Genomic DNA, 20585 nt, shown 5'->3' on the forward strand with positions numbered 1-20585 from the left:
AACTAGAGACAAGAACAAAGCGTACCTTTAAGGCAGGCATTTATTCATTTTAACAGGGTACAACTGCACCAAATAAATAAACTGGCTAAAATGGATGTTCAAAGCATGATAACATGTGGGGGAAATGCAGCTTCTACAGCAAGGTCCTTGTAGTTCCAGTAATAATCCACATGATATACAATTCAAAAATATCCCCTTCAGACACACTCATGGGAAATGGAAATGAAGCAGTGTTCATTTGGCTAACATTGACATCGGTTTCAATTCTTTTATTTTTTTAGACAAGACAGCAGTGAGTCTTTTCCAGACTTGATATTAGTACTCCCTCTGCATTCTTTAAAACAAGCACTTTGGTGAGTTGTCAAAACAAGACATGGTTAGGCCATGATAAATAAGTAAATTAACTTCACACACACATCTATACATCCCTTCATTTTGCAGTTTGATGTTTTCAGATTCCACGTATGACCAAGAGTTATGACCAAGAGCCAACGCAGTGAATAAGTCAGTATAAATACATCCCTAACATTGTGGTTTTCAATATCCCCACAAGGATAACCTACATGCTAGTGAAACAAATGCTTGACAATAGATGGTAGCTGCAGACAATCACGCCTGCGTGATTTTCACTGTTCTGATGTTCAGGCTCATCCTACCAGCCTGTTGTGGATAGACGAATGCCTCATTTACCTAACATCAAGTGTTAAAAAGTACACACAATCTAAATGGAAGAAATATTCAATAAATGGCAAATGTTTAAAAGAAAGTATTAGATCCTTTTGAACTATATGAAATGGCCGTTTATTCACCCCCCAAAAATGCACTGTTTGTCTATCTTAGGATCTCCCAAGAATGTAAAGTTTCCCCAATTAGTTGTTTGCAATGTTAGATTTGCATTAACATTATTCCAAATGAATAAAATCCAAAGAAATTACAGAATAATTTCATAGTTATGCAGCTAAATAGTATGCATTTAGAAGAGGAGCTGTAGTCATGCAGGTTAAAATGGCTCACCATTTACTTGCATCCCGTGACAACTTAACAATGGCGTCTTTAAAAAGAAAACATGAAGAAAATGACAGGATTGCTGGAGATGTTTACAGTGTGAAATGATAAAGCCCACTATTCCAGGATGAGAAAAAAAACACAGCAGCAGCCATCTAACCCTGACACCTTGAAATCCAATTGAATTACCCCTAAGACTAAACCAAAAATAAATGAAGTATTTTGAAAAAGAGTCCTCATCAAGTGAAGAACTCACATACTTGTTTGGACAAGCTCGTACTCGGCCTCTTATTGCTAGAGCAAGACTAAATAGTCCAAGGTAAAGTTAGAGGGTAAGTGTACTGTCATTTGTAACCACAACTGACAAGTGTGTTAAATGGAAGAACACACAAAACTGCAGTACTGTAACTGCAAGGCTGCTCTCTGGTGAGACCGATAAGATGGCTTAGAGCAAGACCCATACACAGTCAAAGTCTTGTGCCAATCTTACATTACTTGTGAAAAATGCAAAACAATAACTGGTATTTTTACTGGAGTACACAATGCATCTGTCTGCAAACTTTTCCTAGTACATGTGAACTGACAGGCACAACATTGGAAATGTTCCCAAAGACAAGAGCACGCAATGCAAAGTGGGATGAGGAAAACAGAGGTTTGAATAACAGTGGTCTTTCATCAGACAATATAAACATGTGAACAGACAGACATGCCACGTGTGATAACATCACAGCAATATGAGACACCCTGACTTTGAGGAAGTCAAATTCAAAGCAAAAATTGTATCCACTGAAAACAATATTGCATTGTTTAAATGCCATAAACCTAAATCGAGACCTATGTACAAATTGAAATTACACTTCATACCAAATAGTTTGGTAAGTGCAATGCAGAGCTCCATTTAAGTTTTCCACATGTGCAAACATCTATAATGTACAATACAAGGAAAAAAACTATTTCATTCTGGACCAACAACAGGGACTCTTGAGGTTTACACATCACATTAGTTATCTCTATTGCCTCATGTTACCTGTCCTTTAGAGTGACCCAAAGCTACAACACCCAGACTCAGCCTGCAGCCTTCTGGGGGGGGGGGGGGGGGTGTACTTTGAGCTCTGTCCCCATGCCCTTGTTGGTCTGTCAAAGACTTTGTGACAGTGACAATTTCCCTTGACAGAGACACCACATTCACCCCTCCATATGACAGCAGGGCAGTATGTCACACGTACCATACATTAGCAGTGAAAATTACCCTTTGATTCTGGCACACAGAGGAAAGCTATTTGTAGCTCTGTCTGTAGGTGGGAAAGTTACACCAGACTTGTGAACGCATATTTTGGCATGTCTCATGAGGCTGTGTATATGCACTCTTCCCTGAGCTCGTCAGGAAGCCCTTGGCCACATGCAGCTCCTCACACATGCTTCAGCAGAGAGGTGGCAAGCAAGCAGAAGGGTGTAGGGATCATTCACATGCTAAACAAGAGGCTCGTTCCTAACCCATTAGAGCACAATCTCACAGACTTTCTTTGTAAGGAAACTGGCAGTGATAGTGGGCAACCAGATGCACTACTATTTAATTGCAGGGACAATGTTTCAGGCAAACCATAGCTTAACAGATGGCATCCCTGGGGCTAAAGAATGAAATCATCAGATCAGTAATGTCTTGATAAACTGCCTCAAGAGTTTAATTTAACATGGGGCTCAAAGCAAAGACACTGCTTTATTGCATGGGAGCTTGTCAAGTTGGGGCATATACATCTACAACAGTAACAGAGGAACAAATAAAATAATAAAAAATAAGAGAATCCTGAATATAGCACCAGTTAGCAGCATACAAACCCAACAGTGAAGAGGGACAGGGTCACTTTTGAATGCTTATAAAGAGGGATGAAGTGTGACCCTACCACAGGATGATGTAATAGAAGCTGTAACATGGGGGGGGGGGGGATCTCAGAATTTCTCCAAGGAGGAAACAGACAGGTGGCAAGTACTCTCAGGAGAATTCATTGGGGTTTGCTTATCCTTCCTAACCTCTCCTTCAACCCTTGATTCAAATACACACTAGTAACCAATGCAAAAAACATTTACAGGCAATGTACTATAGGATATATTCATATCTATTTCTTTTCATTTACAGAGAAAAAAGGCAGCCCTTGTAAGTGAATATATAAAGATTCCAATTTCTCTTTGTGAAGCACTGATTTAGATGCAGACATTTCAAACTCAGTGTGTGAGCCAATCACCTTGCCTGAGCTTTAGTCCAGCACACAGAAACAAAATAACAATCATTTAATCTGACATGCATCTACTCACAAGCATACAGACATTCTGCGCCACACGCACACACAAACTTTAAGGATCCAGAAAATTGGAACACATGTTCTGCTCATAGCAGGAAGAAGAAAAAAAAGTCTGGAGTGTTTAACAGAAATAATGGCATAAACATAAGTCTACACTTTTTATTTTCTCTTTTTTTTTCTCCCCCCTCCACTTAGTTTTCTCCCACAGTCCTCTGTAAAATGGCAGAGTCCTCGTTGTGGTCCAGCAGCAGTAGTGGTCATCTCTGTGACAAGATCCATGGTGATCTGCCCCGCGCCTTCCTCCACCCAAACCAGACCCTTCTCACTCTGGCCATCTCGGTGGTCCCCTGTCGCCAGCTGGGCACATTCATCCAGCAGCAAGCTTGCTCGCCGGGATTCACGGCAGTGTGGCACCGCCCTCAGCCTGCTGGTGATGAACGGGGGGGAAAAAAAGAAAAGAAAAGCCTTTCGTCCAACTCTTCTCTTAAGGAGTCCTACCCAGGGGTATCATGGGTCAAAGAGCAGTCAGCCCAAAGTTACAGCGGCAGTACATCATGCCACTAGAGTCCAGCCAGCTGTCTGTGATGGGGTTGTACCGCTGGACAGTGTTCAGGTAGGATGACCCCGAGTGACCCCCCACCACATAGAGGTAGTTGTCCACGATCGCTGAGCCAACCCCTGGGAAAATATGGATATCATAAAATGGTTATTTCTGGCCATGCAATCTGAATGGTCAACTTCTCTGCATCAAAATAACAAACCTTGTTTGAGTCATTTCCCAACTCACCTGTACGTGGCTCATTCATGGGCCGACAGGCTGTCCACTGGTTCTGGTGTGGGTCATACCTCTCAATGCTGGACAGGTGTGATACCCCGTTGTGTCCCCCAACCACAAATATAAACCCTAGCATGACCCCAACACCAAAGTTGATCCGTTTGTCTGCCATGGGGGCTACCATTTCCCAGGCATCCTTGCTGGGGTCATACCGCTCCACACTGCACAGTAAAAAAAAAAATATTAAAAAAAATATATAGATATAGATATAATTTTTTTTAAGAGTTCAAGAAATAATACTCGGTCAATAAAAGGGTACAGTTACACTGTGCATTTTGACAGTCACTGCAGATGTTAGTTTTTTTAACAGGTTAGTACAGTAGCAAGACTAATACTAATAGTCCATCATATAAAAGAAAATGGCTGACTAACGTTTTCTGAATCTAAGCCAATACAATTCACCATTGGTCCTTTTTGCTTGTAGATACTATATAGCTGTACCATTGTCACAGCTCAATTTAATGAGGCCATCTATTCCAGGTCTATATTTTGCTGGAAATATCAAGTACTGAAACCCTCAACAGCTTCCCTGTCCAAACACATTCTCCTGAGGGGTTTGGGGAGTCAAGGAGACTGGTAACTACAACATCTCTCTATCTAGTGAGCAAAGACAGCAACAGGGGTCTAACCAGCAAGAGAGCTCTTGTTCTACTAAAGCAACTATGTCTGTCTGAATACAAGACGAATTTTGATCCTACAGAATATGGGTTGCATTGCAGGCTAGTAACAGAGCATGATTGAAAGGGTGGCTGAAACCCTTTCCATGGATGGATCAAAGACCTCAAAAGGTCTTATGGGGTCTACCATAAATAACCTTCCTGATGTAAGCATTACCATGTGTAGGAACAAATGGAGGTTGACGGCAGGTTGAAGTAGGCATAGTATTTCAAAAACCTACTAGAACCACGTGAGCAAAACTACCTGTTAAATTAAATTCATTCCACTGCAGATTGACTATATTAAAACGTACCTGTTCATGTGGGCTGGGCCATAGCCTCCGATGGCATAGACCATGCCATCCAGCACAGCGGTGGCAAAACAGCTGCGTGACTTGGTCATGGGTGCCACAGGCTGCCACTCCTTCACCTTGGGGACATATTTTTCCACAGACTGTAGATAGTACTGGCCGTCGTAGCCCCCCAGGGCATAGAGCTCCCCAGCCAAGACCACTACCCCCAGGGTGCTGCGACACTCTGCCATGCGCTCCACTGTGGACCAGGTGTTGCTGTCAGGGTCCCATCTCTCCACTGTACTCTCATGTCTCCGGTAGCTAATGCCCTGTCGCATGTGTGTGGCAATGCCACCCACCACATACACCTTCTGGTCCAACAATGCCACTCCAAACTCATAGCGGGGCACACTGAGAGGGGCAAGCCCAATCCATGAGTCCGTCTGAGGGAAATACATCTCCATGCTACAAGAGAAAGAAATGAAAACATTAGTTACATTTGTTAAATGCATTTCCAATTCATACGAAACTGCTAAAAAAACATTTTGAACTACTGTTTGGGGTTCAGCATTACCTCTCGAGGGTGGCGAAGAGTCCAGCCTTGCCTCCAACAGCAAGGAGCACCTTGGGAGCACAGCGTGGCCGTGTAGACAACACCGTCTGGTAGGAGAGCCGGTGCTCAGGCATGAAATGGTATTTGAGAGCCTCGTTGAGCAGGTGCTTGCAGGCGTGGTCATCCCGGATAAGGTGGTTTGCCTCGTAGAGGCGGGTAAGGAACTTAACACTGAGGAGAGGCAGGCGGATGCAGTGCAGTAGCTGAGCCAGGTGCTGCTGCCGCTCAGTGACATCATATTTGATCCACGACTCCAGGGCATAGAACACAGTCTCTTCTGTTACCACCTTCAGACAATCATTTGACACTATTTCATCCAGCTCTGCCCGTGTCAGCTCAAAAAACTCCTCTGTCTGGCACACCTCTTCAAAATTCTGGCAGATGAATTTAGTGGCAGCCAGGCAGAGATCATGGCAGCCATAAGTCTCAGCGAAGCGAGAGATGCCTATACAATTTCCAGCATCTAGCTGGCTCTCTAGGAAAGAGCAACACTCCTTCAGCACCAGCTTGACCTGGAGTAGGTTAGCAGCTGGCAGTAGGGACTCCACCGTTTCCTGTGAGATGAATACTGTGCCAGTGTAGGCATACTCAACGATGGCCTATACAGGAGGGAAAATAAAACAATCATGATGCGAAAAAGCCAGAAAAGGCTTGTTTTAGTAAACAGTGAAATCTTCAAAATACTAATGCAGGTAGTACCAGTAACTCGCTCAATACGGAAGTGGTCAGATGACACGGATGCTACGCTACATGACTTCTGCTAGCACAGACTGGAATATGTTCCAGGATGCATCCAATGGCATTGAGGAGTATACCACCTCAGTCACCAGCTTCATCAATAAGTGCATCAACAACGTCGTCCCCACAGTGACCGTAACCTGAAGCCATGGATTACAGACAGCATCCGCACCAAGCGAAAGGCTAGAGCTGCTGCTTTCAAGAAAAGGGACACTAAAAAATCCCGCTATGCCCTCAGACGAACCATCAAACAGGCAAAGCGTCAAAACAGAGTAAGATAGAATCCTACTACACCGGCTCTGGTGCTGGTCAGATGTGGCAGGGCTTGCAATCTATTACAGACTACAAAGGGAAACCCAGTCGTGAGCTGCCCAGTGACATGAGCCTACCAGACAAGCTAAATGCCTTTTATGCACGCTTCAAGGCAAGCAACACTGACGCATGCATGAGAGCACCAGCTGTTCCGGACGACTGTGTGATCACGCTCTCCGTAGCCGATGTGAGCAAGCCCTTTAAACAGGGCAACATTCACAAAGCCGCAGGGCCAGACGGATTACCAGGATGTGTACTCAAACCATGCGCAATCCAACTGGCAAGTGTCTTCACTGACATTTCAACCTCTCCCTGACCAAGTCTGAAATACCTGCATGTTCCAAGCAGACCACCATAGTCCCTGTACCCAAGAAAGCGAAGGTAACCTGCCTAAATGATTACTGGCCCGTAGCACTCACGTTGGTAGCCATGAAGTGCCTTGAAATGCTAGTCATGGCTCACAGCAACACCATCAGACCGGAAACCCTAGACCCACTCCAATTCGCATAGCGCCCCAACCGATACACAGATGACAATCTCAATCGCACTCCACACTGCCCTTTCCCACATGGACAAAAGGAACACCCATGTGAGAATGCTGTTCATGGGCTACAGCTCAGTATTCAACAACCATAGTAGCCACAAAGCTCATCACCAAGCTAAGGACCCTGGGACTAAAAGCCTTCCTCTGCAACTGGATCCTGGACTTCCTGACAGGCCGCTCCCAGGTGGTAAGGGTAGACAACAACACATCTGCCACGCTGATCCTCAACACTGGGGCCCTTCAGGGGTGCATGCTTAGTCCCCCCCAATACTCCTTGTTCACCCACAACTGCGTGGCCAAGCATGACTCCAACACCATTATTAAGTTTGCAGACAACACAACAGTGGTAAGCCTGATCACCTACAACAATGAGACAGCCTATAGGGAGGTCAGAGACCTGGCCGTGTGGTGCCAGGACAACAACCTCTCCCCCAATTTGAGCAAGAAAAAGGAGCCAATTGTAGACTTCGACGGGTCAGAAGTGACGCGGGCGAGAGTTTCAAGTTCCTTGGTGTCCACAACGAACTCATGGTCCAAGCACACCAAGACAATTGTGAAGAGACCACAACACCTTTTCCACCTCAGGAGACTGAAAAGATTTGGCATGGGTCCCTAGACCCTCAAAAATAATTATACAGCTGCACCACCTAGCGCATCCTGACCGGTTGCATCACCGCCTGGTATGGCAACTGCATCTGACCGAAAGGCACTACAGAGGGTAGTGCGTACGGCCCAGTACATCAAAGGGGCCAGGCTTCCTGCCATCCAGGACCTATAAACTAGGCTGTGTCAAAGGAAGGCCCAATTTTTTTCAAAGCCTCCAATCACCCAAGTCATTGACTTCTCTCTGCTACCGGAGTGCCAAGTCTAGGACAAAAAGGCTCCTTAACAGCTTCTACCCCCAAGCTATAAGACTGCTTAACAATTAATCAAATGGCCACCCGGACTATTTACACTGCTGCTTGCTGTTTATTATTTATGCATAGTCACTTCACCCCTACCCACATGTATAAATTACCTCTAACCTGTACCCCCCCACATTGATTCTGTACAGGTACTCGCTGTATATAACCTAGTTATTGTTAATAGTTTAGTTTATTTAGTAAATATTTTCTTGAACTGCATTGTTGGTTAAGGGCTTGTAAGTAAGAATTTCAGAAAGGTCTACACCCGTTGTATTCTGTGCTTATGACAAATAACATTTGATTTGTTTAATTGAGCCTTACTTGTAGCGCAGCCTCATCAACACACTGGAACTCCACCTCAGAGGTCTCCTTCTCTGACAGATTTCCCGTGAACATGGCCTTGAAGTAAGGGCTGATGCTCGCCAGCACCACTTTGTGAGCATGGATCTTAGCATCCCCAACTCGCAGCACAATGTCGCACAGTTCATGGTCCTGCCGCAACAGCTGGAGGCCTTGCAGCAGCTGCTCAGAGTGGGGCCGCGTCAGACTGGCAAGCATGTAGGACTGGGCCTGCTGGTCCATCTTATGGGGGGGGGAAATGCACATCATTAGCATCCTGTCAAAGACACAGGAGAAAAAAACACAGAACTATGGACAAGTTGAAGAAGACACTCAAGACCACATTTTCCTCTCCAGGTGAAATCTAAGGGAATGACAGAAGCAATTTGTAAGGAAATCCGGGCAATGTGAGCCATCACTTACACAATCTGAAGTGACTATGCATCATGCCAATACGTTAACTGAATCAAGTACAACATACTATACGCAGTGGCAGTGCACTGCATACCAGATATTATCAGAATGTGTGATGACATGTGTAACCCTGAACATGGCCAAGTTAACAGACAGGCTAATTATATAGATCTGATTAATAGCGAATGGCATTGCAAAACTGTCCTGACGGAAGATGGAAAAACCCCGATGTTTTTTTTTTTTCACGGTGAAAATTTTATAAGAAATCAGTTTACATTTATAATAATCCTCACGATAAAAATACTTATTTCACTCTACAGTTTGGCTCATCTAGTGAGCTAATAACCCCGGTTACTAAATAATAGTAACTAGCTATGCCATTAGTATTTAGCATATTCGCAGCAATGGACAAAGCTTGAGTGACGCCTCAAAATCGCTCAAATCAACTAGCTGTCAAATGTTGTTAGCAAGCTAGTCTACATTTGCTTAGCTAGATACCGTAGCTATAGCTCAGCTGAGCGAGCAAACACGCTAACCTTGCTAGTAGCCAGCTAGCGCAACAATCTATTTGCCAAATGTCGGTGATCAAATTCTTTCAAAACCCCTCGACGGCTTGTAGACTAGAAACGTAAAAAATAAACATGACATTTCTCAAGCTAAGGGTAACATCCGTTTACTAGTTTAGCCAGCTATCTTGACATATAATCTGTCCAATAACGTTCGTTAGCGAGCTAACGTTTGCTGCCTTCGAGTCGTCGGTCCACTTTTTTAGCATCAGCCTTGCAAGCCACAAGTACTGTTCAGATCCGCTGATGAATATTATATTTTACAACATTGTAATATTGGCGTAGGCTGGAATAGCCAGGCTATCGGATGTACGAAGGTTCTGCGGCCTTTTGTGAGAAATTACAATAACAAGGGCATGCTATGTCCAATGCATTGGCACTGCAGAGCACGCCAGTGCAAATTTGATGCTAAAAATAAACAGTACTAAGCAAGCTATACATTGTTCTCCATCTAGTTGAGCGGTAATCAGTTATGTAGTAGCTATCAAACTTCACTTGTCCAAACATTTACAGGGATATGCAACGGAAAGAAACCTGTGTTGAGCGTCAGATGTCCCGACAATAGCTGTTTTTATCGCAATAGCGGCAGGAACCCTAGCGTCTGTCAGGAAACAAACGCCAAACACTTTATGCGGCGTAACTTCCGGGAGCGCGCGGGCGACTTCAGAGGAATGGTAATTTTGTAGCTATTTCGCACACATTTTAAATGTATCGTCTTTTTTTGTGCACAACCATAATACAAAATACAAGTTAGGGGAGAGCTTAAAGTGAAAGAAGGCAATATCCAATGAAAATAAAATGGTCAGCATAAAAAAAATCCTATCATTGATATTACGTGTTTCATGTATATAATTGACATGCATTTGCAGATACAGGTAGGCGACATCGTCATCAGCTTCTCAAGAAGTTGCACTCGTCCTCTGGTGCCATGCAGAGGTGCCCACCATATCAATCTTTGAATCTGTTTTTACTGGTATACCGTGTACGGATATGCAATAGAGCACCAGTCAAAAGTTAGGACACACCTACTCATTCCAGGGTGTTTCTTTATTTGTACTATTTTCTATATCGTAGAATAATAGTGAAGACATGAAATAACACATATTAAATCATGTAGTAACCAAAAAAGTGTTAAACAAATCAAAATATATTTTATACTTCCTGGAATTAATTTAAATTAACAGGTGTGCCTTCTTAAAAGTTAATTTATGGAATTTCTTTCCTTCTTAATGCGTTTGAGCCAATCAGTGTTGTGACGAGGTAGGGGTGGTATATTTTTATTTTAATTTAACCTTTATTTAACTAGGCAAGTCATTTAAGAACAAATTCTTATTTACAATGACGTTCTACAATGATGGTATACAGAAGATAGCCCTATTTGGTAAAATACCAAGTCCATATTTTGGCAAGAACAGCTCAAATAAGCAAAGAGAAACGACAATCCATCATTACTTTAAGACATGAAGGTCAGTCAATGCGGAACATTTCAAGAACTTTGAAATTATCTTCAAGTGCAGTCGCAAAAACCATCAAGCACTACGATGAAACTGGCTCTCGTGAGGAGAGCCACAGGAAAAGAAGACCCAGAGTTACCTCTGCTACAGAGAATAAGTTCATTAGAGTTACCAGCCTCAGAAATTGCAGCCCAAATAAATGCTTCACAGAGTTCAAGTAACAGACACAACTCAACATCAACTGTTCAGAGGAGACTGCGTGAATCAGGCTGTCATGGTCGAATTGCTGCAAATAAACCACTACTAAAGTACACCAATAAGAAGAAGAGACTTGCTTGGGCCAAGAAACAAGAGCAATGGACATTTGACCAGTGGAAATCTGTCCTTTGGTCTGATGAGTCCAAATGTAAGATTTTTTGTTCCAACTGCCGTGCCTTTGAGAGACGCAGAGTAGGTGAATGGATGATCTCTGCATGCGCGGTTCCCACCATGAAGCTTGGAGGAGGAGGTGTGATGTGCTCTGTTGGTGACACTGTCAGTGATTTATTAGAATTCAATAAATCAGGTAGGATAGGATGACCCCAGCGGTACCACCCCATTCAAGGCATACATAACCAGCATGGCTACCACAGCATTCTGCAGCGATACACCATCCCATCTGGTTTGCACTTATTTGGACTATAATTTGTTTTTCAACAGGACAATGACCCAGCACACCTCCAGGCGGTGTAAGGGCTATTTGACCAAGAATGATAGTGATGGAGTGCTGCATCAGATGACCTAGCCTCCACAATCACCCGACCTCAACCCAATTGAGATGGTTTGGGATGGTTATAGTTAGTTTTGATGTCTTCACTATTATTATACAATGTAGAAAATAGTACAAATAAAGAAAAAACATTGAATGAGTATGTGTCCAAACTTTTGACTGGTACTGTATATCGTGATTCGCCCATAAGCAAAACATTTGAATTGAGATTATTTGTACGTTATATCGCCCAGCTCTAGTATACCAGAAGGTACTAAAAGTAGTGGAGGTACTAGTTTCGATGTCTTCACTATTATTCTACAATGTAGAAAATAGTAAAAAATAAAGAAACCTTGGAATGGTATACATCAAATTCCATCCGATACTCAACCTACCACTCGCGTCACCATGGAAGCGGTCCGTTTGTGTCATGTTGTATTCGCCATTTTGATGCTTCTTGGCGTGGGCTACGGCGACGAACGTCTCTACTTCAGCGCAGCTAGCTAGATTAGCTACAAACATTCAACATAGAATCTCATACAGTTACAAGGGGATTTCAATTCGTATTATTAGTCGGACATTTAACCGAGGAGGTCATGAAGATTTGGAAAACGTTTTCGTACCCAGGTCGTCAAATTTGAACGACTAATCGGAATGCGAAGTCCGAATTTGTCTGTTTTCTAACTTCGCCAGTTAACGTTAAGTAGTTAGCCAAGATAGCCACCACCAGGTTGCTACTCAGCCGCAAGCCTTGAAGACGTAGCTAAAAGCTATCTATGATATTGAATTATATGGAAAACATCAATCAGAAGAGGTACTGGCAGCGACGTCGCCCTGACACTCCATTTTTGAACAATGAATGATGTTAGAAGCAATGGAAACATTTTGTGGGCTACCTAGTTACCAATGCAGTTAGCTGAAATACAACAGGAGCTTTCAAATATAACATTCCACTCTGCTTTTCCCCCCGTCGTGGCTATGTAGGGAAAGCACAGCAACCTTACAAGTGGTTTTATTTTCACTCAACGTTGCTTTCACTGTTCACGTTCCAGTTGTCTCGTAGAACAAAACAAAGAACATTTATTCATAAGAAGCTGCAAATATGAAGTATTTTAATGTCATGCATTGATTATGCTTGGACATGTTCAAATGTCTTTCCCAATACCAGCTGCCTACAGGTGTAAAACTTATTGTTGAACTGACTATTACCATATAAAGACATATCTGAGTGCAATTGTACTGTACGGCAACCACAGTATTGCCACTGTGAAATACAGCACCGAAGAGGCTAAATCTACCCACCAAGATGACGATTCAAAGTAAAGGACAATATTGCTGTCCTCACAGAAATGTGAATGCTTCATTAGATTTCCCCATTTGACCACATCCAAAGGACCATCCATTATGATTTTTGGATTGATATCCCAAGAGTTACACGAAAAGCTCCTAGACCTCAAAAACTACCAAAATCGAACAAATGGTGTGGAACAGCTGAAAAATATCCTCTTTGGATTGGACTTGAAGCCAGTCCCCTCAGACAGTATTGTGGAGTTTATCAATTTTCTCCGCAGACTTCTAGATGACAGCAACTTCAAAGTTTTGTACGGCACTTTACAGGTGATAAACCTACTCATTCAGAAATTGGATTACAATGTAGACACATATTTCAAACAGTTAGCGTGTGTGGCTCTGAAAACCCTTGGGGACACCCGCGCTGTCACCAGGAATGAGTATATGAATGTGTTCAGGCAGTTGACTAGAATTGTAGGGCCACAGAAAGTGTTGGACCTTGTTATTGGACACCTGAGACACAAGAACTCCCGGGTCAGAGAGGATGTCATCAACATCATCACAGCAGCTATGCTCACCCACCCCAGGAAGGACTTCAACATCCCCAGCCTCTGCTTTGAAGTTGCACCATACCTGGCAGACAGCAAGAAGAAGGTCCGCCATGCAGCCCTAGAACTATTTGCCGTTTTTGACCATTGCCTTGACACAGGGAAAAAACAGCCCCTAATGAAGGCTGTAAACAGAGTTGAGCTCAATGGGGATGTGGAGGGTCTTATGGCAGCTGTGCAAGCAAGAAGAGCCAGACACATACTTCCCAGACTGTCCTCGGATGGAATGGTGGAGTATGCCCTTGTAATCCCTAAACCAGGACAACGATGCTCACCTCAGTTTGGGTCGGGAGCTGACCTGGAGTGGGTGCTCAATGGTGGGCGGATCAGCAGCGCCAGGAGCATCAGGACAGAACCAGACTCTGACAGGCTGTATCATGGTTATGGAAGCTTGGGCTCTCTTGTTGATGACCTTCCACTGCAGAGGAGAATTGTCAGTGCAGGCAAAGGGAAGAACAAGCTGCCCTGGGAGAGGTCAAGCCTCCCTTCCACAGTGAACACCCAGCCACGCAGTGCCCCTAAGGGGAAATCCTCTGATCAGGTTGGTCATCGATGACCGCAAGGTTACATCAAGCAAAAGTCTGAAGACGACACTGGTCTATCTAGCTGTTTTGATTTAGCAAAGTCTCATTAGAGAAATAAATATCAAGACATCCTCTCTAGGCTATATAGGTATAAGAATCTTATTTCCATAGAGGCACCATAATTCCATTGAATAAGGTGCAAATAGAATGAGGTTTGCAACCACCCAAAGTACAAATCTATCAAATATTAGTTTGCAGGAACCTGATGAAAACGACCCCAAACATGTCTACACTGAATCAATAACACGCTGTATACTACATCAGTATACAACACGCAGTATACTAGATACTTACGAATACTTGTGTTAGGACTATATGGAGTTGTACGTGCAAAAATCCAGGACACAATTTATATTAATTGGCTCACTGCATACTGTGAAAATGGTAGGCCTAATATACTGAACAAAAATATAAACGCAACATGCAATAATTTCAAAGATTTTACTCAGTTACAATTAATTTGAGAATCAGTCAATTGAAATGAATTCATTAGGCCCTAACCTATGCATTTCACATGATTGGAAATACAGACATGCATCTGTTAGTCACAGATACCTTTAAAAAAAAAAATAGGCATCACAAAGGGTCTCGGGATCTCATCACGGTAGTTCTGTGCATTCAAATAGCCATTGAAAATGTAATTGTTTTCATTGTCTGTTTTACGCCCATTTCCATAACTGCACCGCCACCATGGGGCACTCTGTTCACAATGTTGACATCAGCAAACTGCTCACCCACATGATGCCATTACACGTGGTCTGCAGTTGTGAGGCATACTGCCAAATTCTCTAAAATGACATTGGAGGCGGCTTATGGTAGAGCAATGAATGTTCAATTCTCTGGCAACAGCTCTGGTGGACATTCCTGCAGTCAGCATTTCAATTGCACGCTCCCTCAAAACATGAGACATCTGTAGCATTGTGTTGTGTGACAACTGCACATTTTAGTGGCCTTTTATTGTCCCCAGCACAAGGTTTACCTGTGTAATGCTCATGCTATTTAAACAGCTTCTTGATATGCCACCCCTGTCAGGTGGATGGATTATCTTGACAAAGGATACAATTCTCACGAACAGGGATATAAACAAATTTGTGCCCAAAATTTGAGAGAAATAATATTTGTGTGTTTAAGAACATTTCTGGGATCTTTTATTTCAGCTCATGAAATATGGGACCAGCACTTAACATGTTGTGTTTATGTTTTTGTTCAGTGTAGTTATGTATGTAGTGATGATGCAAATGTTTCCCTTTAGTTGACATTATTGACTCAGCAATCAAAGTTCATGTTTAATGGTGTAAAGGGCTTCTAAAAAATATGAATGCAGATCCAATGGAATAAGTTGCCTTTCAATCAGTCACTGATTTACTGTGCTCTTGGAGTAGCATCTTTCCTATTGACTTCACCATCCACCTCAGGGGCTGTGGTTTAGTTGATTTGTTTGTCTCCACAATCAAAGCCCTAGTGCACTGATTGCAAAGGGCCTGAAAAGGACTGTCACCTGTCTGCAAGGGCTGGTAGTTTATTTTGTTTTGTGGCCATGACAACCATTTGGTGAGCAGTCAGTTGCCTTGTGGCCAATTAGGAGGAGAGAGATGACAGCTACCATGTGAGTGTTTATCAATCACCTTAGTCTAAATTTGAGATAAGAAAAGGGGGTGCTCTACCGTATTCTGAAGGCAAGCAAACTATTTGTTTGATGCCTGATGTGACATTGAACATTCATTTGTTTGTCATTTCAGAGATGCATTCTCAGGCATTTCAAGTTGTGGTCAGTCAGGGAAAATCAAATAATATTATTGATCGCATACACATACAGTGGGGAGAACAAGTATTTGATGCACTGCCGATTTAGCAGATTTTCCTACTTACAAAGCATGTTTTTATCATCGGTACACTTCAACTGTGAGAGATGGAATCTAAAACAAAAATCCAGAAAAATGTTGTATGACTTTTAAGTAATTCATTTGCATTTCATTGCATGACAAGTATTTGATACATCAGAAAAGCAGAACTTAATATTTGGTACAGAAACTTTTGTTTGCAATTACAGAGATCATATGTTTCCTGTAGTTCTTGACCAGGTTTACACACACTGCAGCAGGGATTTTGGCCCACTCCTCCATACAGACCTTCTCCAGATCCTTCAGGTTTCGGGGCTGTCGCTGGGCAATACGGACTTTCAGCTCCCTCCAAAGGTTTTCTATTGGGTTCAGGTCAGGAGACTGGCTAGGCCACTCCAGGACCTTGAGATGCTTCTTACGGAGCCACTCCTTAGTTGCCCTGGCTGTGTGTTTCGGGTCGTTGTCATGCTGGAAGACCCAGCCACGACCCATCTTCAATGCTCTTACTGAGGGAAGGAGGTTGTTGGCCAATATCTCATGATACATGGCCCCATCCATCCTCCCCTCAATATGGTGCAGTCGTCCTGTCCCCTTTGCAGAAAAGCATCCCCAAAGAATGATGTTTCCACCTCCATGCTTCACAGTTGGGATGGTGTTATTGGGGTTGTACTCATCCTTCTTCTTCCTCCAAACACGGCGAGTGGAGTTTTGACCAAAAAGCTCTATTTTTGTCTCATCAGACCACATGACCTTCTCCCATTCCTCCTCTGGATCATCCAGATGGTCATTGGCAAACTTCAGACGGGCCTGGACATGCGCTGGCTTAAGCAGGGGGACCTTGCGTGCGCTGCAGGATTTTAATCCATGACGGCATAGTGTGTTACTAATGGTTTTCTTTGAGACTCTGGTTCCAGCTCTCTTCAGGTCATTGACCAGGTCCTGCCGTGTAGTTCTGGGCTGATCCCTCACCTTCCTCATGATCATTGATGCCCTACGAGGTGAGATCTTGCATGTAGCCCCAGACTGAGGGTGATTGACCGTCATCTTGAACTTCTTCCATTTTATAATAATTGCGCCAACAGTTGTTGCCTTCTCACCAAGCTGCTTGCCTATTGTCCTGTAGCCCATCCCAGCCTTGTGCAGGTCTACAATTTTAACCCTGATGTCCTTACACAGCTCTCTGGTCTTGGCCATTGTGGAGAGGTTGGAGTCTGTTTGTTTGAGTGTGATTGACAGGTGTCTTTTATACAGGTAACGAGTTCAAACAGGTGCAGTTAATACAGGTAATGAGTGAAGAACAGGAGGGCTCCTTAAAGAAAAACTAACAGGTCTGTGAGAGCTGGAATTCCTACTGGTTGGTAGGTGATCAAATACTTATGTCATGCAATAAAATGCAAATTAATTACTTAAAAATCATACAATGTGATTGTCTGGTATTTTGTTTTAGATTCCGTCTCTCACAGTTGAAGTGTACCTATGATACAAATTACAGACCTCTACATGCTTTGTAAGTAGGAAAACCTGCAAAATCGTCAGTGTATCAAATGCTTGTTCTCCCCACTGTATTTAGTAGATGTTATTGCGAGCAATGTTTCTTCAAAAAAAAATCCGGCACTGAGCAAATTTCAGGTCTGCTGAGCACAAACTAGAACATTGTGAAAATTCTGTGCAACTACCGGGGCGCGTTCACTGTGAACACTGAGGCTGTACCCACTTTAAGTTACAGTTTTAACAGTGGCCAAATAGGCTTCTGTGGCTATTTGATCATAATGTAGGGCTACCAGAGTGGCCTACCATCAAAAACAATGGAGAAAAATGCATCCCATAATATTTTAAAATGGAAATAGCTGTTCTGTCAGTAGCAGCAAATGTGTGGTGTTCAATGTAGCCCTACATTCCATGAGACTTTTGAAAAAACATACAGGGCTTGACATTAACCTGTTTATCCACTTGTCCTTCATACAAGTACGTGACTGAAAATGTTGTTTGATGTAAGAAACCACTTTACAAAATAAAATGTATTATTATTCCCATACCATTATTAGAGAAACAGACAAATTATGCTACCCTCTGCCTATTGGCTACTTTGCTTATTCAAAACCGTCTCAAAATACAACACTGCTCCTTTAAGACATAAAAAAACTATTTTAAAATGCACACATTTTGTGCTCTTATAGGAAGCAACCACTCACCCATTGTTGACTAGAAATGAGCGATAACTGGGCTAATAACTTAATAACTAGCAAAGAATATGAACAAATGTGCACAGGTCTTTTTTTTCTTCTTTTTTAAAAATTTTACCCCATTTTTCTCCCCAATTTCGTGGTATCCAATTGTTAGTAGCGACTATCTTGTCTCATCGCTACAACTCCCGTACAGGCTCGGGAGAGACGAAGGTTGAAAGTCGTGCGTCCTCCAATACACAACCCAACCAAGCCGCACTGCTTCTTAACACAGCGCGCATCCAACCCGGAAGCCAGCCGCACCAATGTGTCGGAGGAAACACCGTACACCTGGTAACCTTGGTTAGCGTGCACTGCGCCCAGCCCGCCACAGGGGTTGCTGGTGCGCGATGAGACAAGGATATCCCTACCGGCCAAACCCTCCCTAACCCGGACGACGCTAGGCCAATTGTGCGTCGCCCCATGGACCTCCCGGTCGCGGCCGGTTACGGCAGAGCCTGGGCGCGAACCCAGAGTCTCTGGTGGCACAGCTGGCGCTGCACCCAGGAGGCCCACGAGCCTGAGTCTTTTCTGTCAATGCAATAGAATCCTACTCCAATGCGCTTTGCCTACAGTAAAATCTCTTGCATAGTTTTGCATACTAAGTCTTGCATAGTTTGTTTTGTTTCGGTATGTTACATTGAAAGTGGCTAATATTGCGTTGATTCAAGCACATTTCCCGCAGTAGAGCGAAACATTGATAGTGTTGACTGAAGTGGAAATCTCTGGAAAGTTGAGTGAAGTTCAACCTTGTGCTTCTCTGCGCGGGCTGATATTTCTTTTGCATGGCAGTCTGAGGGGAGCTGCACACCAGCGCAGTTTAAAGGGAACATTGATTGTGGGGGAAACTAAATGCTTGGGTTGCTAGCTCCAACAGTGCAGTAATATCTAACAATACACACATCTAAAAAAAAGTTGGAATGGAATTAAGAAATATATATATATATTTTATAACTAGGTAAGTCAGTAACAAATTCTCATTTACAATGACGACCTATACCGGCCAAAACACGACGATGCTGGGCCAATTGTGCACCGCCCTATGGGACTCCCAATCACGACCGGTTGGGATACAACCTGGATTCGAACCAGGGAGTCTGTATTGATGCCTCTAGCGCTGAGATGCCGCGCCTTGGACCGCTGCGCCACTCATGAGCCCGAAATATTAGGACGAGTAATGTCGGAGTCCGTTGTATAAAATATGTGTGTGTGAGTGATGGGATGTGTAGACATGGATAGAATATGTAGTATATCTGAAGAATACGTAGGATAATAATGTAGGCCTACTGTACATCGATAGAGGGTTTGAATACATATTTATTGCATGATCCACATTAGACAGAATAGGTGAGACTACATATTTGACTGCTTGGGGGAGATAAGTACCTAATATTACAGGGCACCTGTTCCTCGACGAGTGATAATCCAAAGAGCTTTATCTATGTAGCTGCGGGGAACCCCAGGCTACAATGGGTTTACTCCAAGATCCTCTCATCAGGGAAGTCAATTTACTAACCTGCACGTTTCATTCTCTCAGATACTGAAACACCCAGCTGTCAGTGTCAGACAGTGGCATAGGTTCGTAGTGGGAAACACTGGCCATCTTCCCTGTTTCGCATAATAGAGAGTAGCCTACTTAGACTACTGAATAGTCGCAAAGATGCAACAAAAGTATAGGCAATGCACTCGGATGAAGATCTGCGGGGGAGAAATCCCAGCACTGTCACAGAGACTGGTGGGGATAACAGACTAAAGGTCTGGTTTCACCCCCCACACGACGCTGACTGTAGACTAGGTGGGATGGGCTGGCTGGCATATTTTATTAATCTCTTCATTCACGGGACTATGTCATGTGGATTGCAGAAACCATCGCTGATGTCTGTCTCAGCAGTCTTGATGTTGTAACGAACCATGAACTTGGAAGATAAAAAACAACTCGATTGAATGATGTTTTTAAACCTATTCATTTCTATGTTTTTGAAAATGAAACCCCTCTCACAGATGATCTCCTTCCCTTGGAGCAGTTTGCCACCAAAATGTCTGGAATACACTGTGCAACAAGTTTCAGTGAGCATTCAGGTACTATCAAAGGCAAAGCATTGTAATTTGCAAGAATGACCTTCATTGATCACAATAGGTGAAAACTAGAGCTACTTGTTCAGAGGCGTTTTGTTTGCTCTGTGCCCCAAAGTCATTTTGGAGCCTTCCAGTAAAACCTTATGTTTACAGTAGTCCCCATCTCCCAGCAACATCTTTGCCACACAACACACTTGTATTCAGAGAAGGTTTGAAACTTAATTCGCAATGCAGAAGAAGAAGAT

The 20585-nt window shown here is 43.3% G+C and overlaps 2 protein-coding genes across 3 annotated transcripts in view; one reads left to right on the forward strand and one right to left on the reverse strand.

Annotated features, from left to right (window-relative positions):
- Nucleotides 1-22: 22 nt before the first annotated feature.
- LOC139375278 (kelch-like protein 28) lies at nucleotides 23-10155 on the reverse strand. The gene is made up of 6 exons (XM_071116898.1): nucleotides 10052-10155; nucleotides 8520-8780; nucleotides 5661-6298; nucleotides 5108-5551; nucleotides 4090-4298; nucleotides 23-3980 (listed from the first exon to the last, which is right to left on the reverse strand). The coding sequence occupies exons 2-6, from the start codon at nucleotides 8778-8780 to the stop codon at nucleotides 3817-3819; spliced, it is 1716 nt and encodes a 571-aa protein (XP_070972999.1). The 5' UTR covers nucleotides 10052-10155; the 3' UTR covers nucleotides 23-3816.
- A 2041-nt stretch (nucleotides 10156-12196) lies between these two features.
- The window catches only part of LOC139375280 (TOG array regulator of axonemal microtubules protein 1-like), a 37343-nt gene continuing 28954 nt past the window's right edge, over nucleotides 12197-20585 (forward strand). The window contains exons 1-2 of one of the 2 annotated variants that reach the window (XM_071116900.1): nucleotides 12197-14158; nucleotides 20266-20343. In XM_071116900.1, the coding sequence (XP_070973001.1) occupies nucleotides 13124-14158; nucleotides 20266-20343 (1113 nt within the window). In that variant the 5' untranslated portion in view covers nucleotides 12197-13123. The remainder of the gene's footprint in view (nucleotides 14159-20265; nucleotides 20344-20585) is intronic. The other variant, XM_071116901.1, reaches the window with a different exon arrangement.

This window comes from Oncorhynchus clarkii, chromosome 19, assembly GCF_045791955.1.
Source record: "Oncorhynchus clarkii lewisi isolate Uvic-CL-2024 chromosome 19, UVic_Ocla_1.0, whole genome shotgun sequence".
NCBI lineage: Eukaryota > Metazoa > Chordata > Actinopteri > Salmoniformes > Salmonidae > Oncorhynchus > Oncorhynchus clarkii.

Bases quoted from the DNA above. Each gene is read 5' to 3' on its own strand.
- LOC139375278 (XM_071116898.1), bottom strand. From the start codon at position 8,780: ATGGACCAGCAGGCCCAGTCCTACATGCTTGCCAGTCTGACGCGGCCC. The intron at 5,552-5,660 runs GTAATGCTGAAC...TTTCTCTTGTAG, and splicing joins CTCTTCGCCACCCTCGAGAG to CATGGAGATGTATTTCCCTC. The intron at 3,981-4,089 runs GTGAGTTGGGAA...ATATTTTCCCAG, and splicing joins CATGAATGAGCCACGTACAG to GGGTTGGCTCAGCGATCGTG.